The following is a 6,000-nucleotide window of genomic DNA, read 5'->3' on the forward strand; positions in this document are numbered from 1 at the left end:
CGGAGGGGCGGGGGGGCGGGCGGGGCGTGCGGGGGAGGCAGGGCGCGCCGGGCGTGGCAAAGGCCGCGGAGGGAGAGGCCGGCAGGTTCGGGCCCGTCCCGGCGCGGGCAGGGCCGTGGGGGCGGCGCGCTCCACCTCGGACCCGACCCACCGACCCTTCCCGAAACCCGGGAACTTACACAGGATCACGGACGCGAAGAGAAGCAACTCCTGGCTTCCGACTTTCGTCTTCGAATCCATCACGCTCAGGATCCCGACGCGAAAGCGACCCCGAGCCCGGGACAGACCCAGCCGCGCGCCGAACTTGGGCCCCGGTCGCGCCGCGGCCCGTCCCCCGAGCTGGATTGGCTGGGGCCACGCCCCTTCGCGTTGCGATTGGCAGAGGCAGCCGCCGCTCCGCTGAGTGACTCACCGCCGCCAGGTGCGGCCGCGTCCACGACCACACCCCAGGGGCGGGGCGCCTCCCAGCCGAGGTGCCCGATTGGCCGGGAGCCCGCCGAGCCGGAGACCAGTCCCCTCCTCCCTCAGGTGCGCACCCTGCCCGGGCGGCCTCCGGAAGTGGGGTCTCTGACTGGCTGGGGGCCGGCTGGAGTGCGGGTGGGGAATGCCTGGAAGGGCAGGTGGGAAGCTAGGAGCCGGGCCGGGCTTTGTTTCTTGGTGACGGTTTGTATGGAAATGACGGGGCTATAGGAACCGTGGTCGCTTCCTTAGCAAATGAAAACCGCCTACTATATGCGAGAGGTGGGGCCGAGGACCGGGAGAGCAGTGATACCACCCAAACCCTGCTCCTCCGTGCACCCCTGGCAGCACTCACTTGAGAGCCTGCGCAGACAGAAGAGGGGAAGTGGGGAAAGCAGAATTACATTTTCTCGAGAACTTGAAGCATATATACACCAGATACTCCAAGTAATACCAACTGACCTACAGATCATTCTGTCAATATCACGGACTTGTCCTTGAACGTGTGTGATCTGTCCGAAGAGCCCTGCTTCACTCACAGACCTCTGAGCCAGGAGGCCACCCTGCCATTCCCCACAAGCCGGGGTTGCGGGCTCGGTCCCCAGTGGGGGGCGTGCACGAGGCAATCAATGATTCTCATCATTGATGTTTCTATCTCTCTCCCTCTCCCTTCCTCTCTGAAATCAATAAAAATATATTTTTTTAAATGAGAGCCCTACATTTCAGAATTATTTCCTTATTGGAACCAATAGTTGAAATAGGTTGAGGTTGGGTTTTTTTTTAAGTAATTTGCAGTGACCACTCAGCAATGCTAAGTTGAAACAACCTCAGAACTCTAACTCAGAGCTTTCACTGTTTATATAACTTGCTACCATTTGTGAGTAGCGCTCTCAATTTCTTCCTTTGTAACTCCCCCCCACCCCCCAGGAATCACTAAACACCTCAATACAAATTCAATATTTATTGAGTTCCTCCTATATATCGAGTTCTGGTTTAATTGTTGGTCAAATAAAAACGAAGGGGCAGAGCCTTGTAAATTATAATCCAGTCCAAGTGCTGCCATGGAAGGTGTGCCTTACCCACCATTCTCTTGTTTCTTGCGTCCTGATTATTTTTCTCCTCCTTCAGTTTAAAAGCCCTCTGGATGAGGGCAGCAAATACATTCCTCTAGTTCTTGTGACAATCAGAGGGGTCTCTAAGAGACTGGAAGCTTCCCCACAGGGGAAATGGTGAGTGAAGCCAGGATCAGGAAGGAGGGAGGTCTACTCCAGCCACTGCAGGAGCAGCCTCGGAGCAGGCACTGAAAGGTAAGTTTGGAAAGGCAGGTGGTGCCAGAGCCAGACTGCAGATTGCTCAATGGACCAGGCTCAGCCCTGTGCTGAGTCACTAGGCAACAGAGAGCTATTGTGAATTATTAACTCTGATAAGATAAAAATCTATCCTATACTAATATAAGACAAACATGCAAATTGACTGTACTTTCACTACATCTTAAGCCACGCCCACCGGCCAATCAGAGCGACTATATGCAAATTAACCCAACCAAGATGGCAGCCACAGAGCTGGAGCGAGCAGGAGGCTTGCTTGCTCCAGTGATGGAGGAAGCCAAGCTTCCCCGCCTGCTGCGGCCCGGCTCTGAGTTTCACTGAAAGCAACAAAGTTTCAATTATAGAAGATAAACAAACCCCAGATACCTGCTTTCAGCCAGCCGGCCACGGAGCGAGCAGGAGTGGGTTGCCCCTGGCAATGGAGGAAGCCAAGCTTTCCGCAGACCTCTGCTAAAGGCAACAAAGTTTCAATTATAGAAGGTAAATAAATCCCAGAATAAAAAAAGAAAAAAAGGAGAGGCTGGGAGCTTATGTCGCCAGGGTGTGTGGCCAGCCTGAAAACGGCCCTCAGCCCCTCACCCAGGCTGGCCAAACCTCCATGGGGTGAGGGTCCCCACTGGGGTGGACATCCTCCGAGGGGTCCCACACTGCAAGAGGGCATAGGCTGGGCTGAGGGACCCCCTGAGTGCACAAATTTTTGTGCACTAGGCCTCTAGTCTATATATAAAAGCCTAATATGCTAATTGTCCATCTGACCATTTGACCAGTCGCTATGACACACACTGACCACCAGGGGGCAGACACTCCAACCAGTAGGTTAGTTTGCTGCCGGGATCCGGCTGATGGGGACAGGCAAGATGGGCCAGACACGCCCTGGGTGAATCCACGCATCAGGCCTATTTTGCCCAATCTCTGCAGGCCAGGCCGAGGCACCCCACGGGTGCACGGCCGGGCCTCTAGTGTTATTATAAGATTGCTCAGGCAGTGATGTTTTAGAAAGGCCGAATGAGAGATTCTGAAAGTCGGCAGGCTATTGAGAACTCGTGTTTGAGGCCCCACAGGTCAGGAGATGAAACCAGTCCCCACTTTTGAGGAGCTCACAACATACTGGGAGAGAGAAAAAGTAAGGGAGTAGCTGTGATGACACGGGTATACTGTCAACAAACCTGGGGTAAAGTTTGTTGAGAGGGAGGCGTCTAACGTGGTTTGAAAAGGAAAACAGAAGTCAAGGGAGGACACACAGCTAGTCAGCCTGGCTCCGCAGACTCACCTGATGCAGCTCCAGGGAAAGGGAGAAAACTTCAAAGGGTAAGGTAATTGGTTGGAAAAGCCTATCAAGATTATGAACCAGACCTGGCCGGTTGCTCAGTGGTTAGAGTGCTGGCCCGCAGACTGAGGGGTCGGGGGTTCAATTCTGGTCAAGGACACTAACCAGTCTGAAAAACAAAAGTACTTGGGTATTTGAGGAAAGAGAAACAGACACCTATTTGCCAGACCTGGGCTAGACTCTTTCACCTATTTTGACTGTGTCTCCAGACCTAACCATGTCCAACTATGCTCAGGCGGTACTTTGCTGATTACCCAGCGTGGGACAGCTCTGTGGCCGAGGAAGCGGGAGGTCGGATGAACGACGGTTTTACAGAGTGTGCAGTGTAAGTGGTGAGGTTAAAGGAGAGGAGGGCAGAAGGAAGAAGACAGAAGGGAAGGCAGGAACTATCGGCAAGAATTTCTCCAGAGACTTGATAAATCAGAAAATCGGGTCCATCTCTCACCCAGCTTTCTCTTCCACAAACAAAGGAATAACACTTTAAAAAGTAAAGCGTAGGCCTTGGCCGATGTGGCTCAGGTGGCTGGGTGTCATTCCAATTCCCCGTCAGGGCACATGCCCAGGTTGTAGGCTTGATCCAATGTCTGGCTCTCACAATTGATGTTTCTCTCTCTCTACCTCTTCCTCTCTCTCTAAAAAAAAAACCTTCCAAACTGAAGTCAAAACTCTTCCCTTAATATATTTAAAAGGATACACAGCAGATGATCACCATGCAAGAGGGAAGCTATACACCTGCTCTATAGTGTTGAATTTTGCTTCAGTAAACATTTTCATTATTTTAACAAGTAATATTTTGTTAAATCCAGGGTGGGATTGGAGAACAGCATTGATAAAAAGTGGGACCTGACCCTGGCTGGGTGGCTCAATTGGTTGGAGTGTTGTCCCACATACCAAAAAGGTTTCGGGTTCGATTCCCAGTCAGGGCACATACCTGGGTTGTGGGTTGGATCCCTGGTCAGGGCACATATGGGAGGCAACCAATTGATGTTTTTCTCTCTCTCAAATCAATAAACATATCCACTGGTGAGGAGTAAAAAAAAAAAACACACAAAACACCTGGGACCTGTTTTTGGTGGCACCTATATGTGTTGGATACTTCTGTGGGATGGCATCCCTCCCTCCACCCAGCTGCTGGTACCAGGGACCTGAAGGTCTAGAGCAGCGGTTTTCAACTCATGGCACACATCAACCATTGAGATCCTACAGCACACCAAATATATCCTACTTTTTGCTGATCTGATAAAAAAAAAAAGTATAATTTTGATTCATTCACACCAGACAGCTATTGTTGTGTTGGCTGTTGTCATTTTTTTATTTGACATCTAAGAGAAAAGAGGTCAGTGCCCTGACTAGTCAGGTACTGCATGTGTTAAACATTCTCGCGGCACCCGGTTGAAAATAGCTGGTCTTGCCGAAACCGGTTTGGCTCAGTGGATAGAGTATCGGCCTGGGGACTGAAGGGTCCCAGGTTCGATTCCGGTCAAGGGCATGTACCTGGGTTGCGGGCACATCCTCCGTTGGAGATGTGCAGGAGGCAGCTGATCGATGTTTCTCTCTCATCGATGTTTCTAACTCTCTATCTCTCTCCCTTCCTCTCTGTAAAAAATCAATAAAATATATTTAAAAAAAAAAAAAGCTAACATTTAAAAAAAAAAAAAAAGAAAATAGCTGGTCTAGAGCAAGGGTAGGCAAACTTCCTAGAAAGAACTAAATAGTAAAAAATTTAGGTTTCGAAGGACATTGTTTGTTACAACCATTCTGTTTTTGTACAAAAGCAGCCATAGACAATATCTAAGTGAATGGCCACGGCAGGGAGGCCGTGGGGCTGAGTCTGGGACCTCTAACCTAGAGCAGTGGTTCTCTCCTGACTGCAGAGTGCAATCACTTGCGGGGCTCACTTGGGGGTTCCAGGCCCCACCTCCGAGATTCCAAATCTAGGATTAGGACCCAAGCTTTTTCCCCCCTAGCTCTTAGGTGATTGTGATGTGCATTCTGGACTGAAAACAATTGTTCTAGAAAGAGAACTGTAGTCTTAGGAAATTGCTGGAGGTGGGGGTGAGGGTGGAGTGGGTGGGGAGGCGCGAACACTGAAGAATGACCCAGGGCTGAACTGAGGTCTAAAGATTAGAACTGTTTTCAATAGAACTGAAAATTAAATGCGCCCGATGCTTAAATTAAATGCTCTTTATTTGGTGCTTGCCCTCCCCTCCCAGAGGAGCTCGGGACAGACCGGCCACCTGCCCCGCCCCCGGTCTGGAGCCACTCCCTACAGGCCCGGCGGGCGGGCCTGCTAGGGCCCAGCAGCACCCACCCCCCCACCCTCTGTGGCCAAGCCCCCGGGCCAGCTGCGTGGCCTGCAAGCCCCGCTTTCCCATTTGACAGAAGAAAATGAGGCTCGCATCTCCCAGCCTCGGTTTCTCCGCGGAGTAGAGCCCGGAAGCCCAGGTCCATCCGCAGCTCTTCCCAACTCAGACACCGGCAGGGGGGCCGCTCGGAGGGGGCTGCGCTGGCCACCTCCGCTCAGAGGCGGGGCCTGGAGGACTGGGTCCCCAAGGAGCCCCAAAACAGCACCTGTGGTACCGCCCCCGCCGCGCCGGAACTCAGGACTGAGGGCCGGCAGGGCCGGCCCCCGCCTCGGGGACCCCACCAGGTCACCCGGAGGGGAGGCTGGGGGGCGGGAACTCAGGACCCCACACTGGGCTTCCCGCGCCTCTTAGCCGAGACCCCCTGGGTCCACAACCCGCGGGCGGCCTTGCAAGTCCCGTACCTTGGGTGTGGAGCGCCCGGGGACGGTTCCCGCGGCCGTCCCCCGTCGTGTCGTCAGTCCTCCCCCACCTCCCCCACCAGCATAGAGGTGAAAACCAGCTGAGTTTGGGGCTTATCGTA

General features: G+C 53.0%; 1 protein-coding gene across 1 annotated transcript in view; it reads right to left on the minus strand.

Moving 5' to 3' along the window:
* The window catches only part of F11R (F11 receptor), a 38,382-nt gene extending 38,035 nt beyond the window's left edge, over window positions 1-347 (minus strand). The window contains exon 1 of the mRNA XM_006103256.3: window positions 180-347. Coding sequence (XP_006103318.1) covers window positions 180-240 — 61 coding nt within the window. The 5' untranslated portion in view covers window positions 241-347. The remainder of the gene's footprint in view (window positions 1-179) is intronic.
* Window positions 348-6,000: the final 5,653 nt, after the last annotated feature.

The sequence above is a fragment of the Myotis lucifugus genome, unplaced genomic scaffold, assembly GCF_000147115.1.
Source record: "Myotis lucifugus unplaced genomic scaffold, Myoluc2.0 scaffold_478, whole genome shotgun sequence".
NCBI classification, from domain to species: domain Eukaryota; kingdom Metazoa; phylum Chordata; class Mammalia; order Chiroptera; family Vespertilionidae; genus Myotis; species Myotis lucifugus.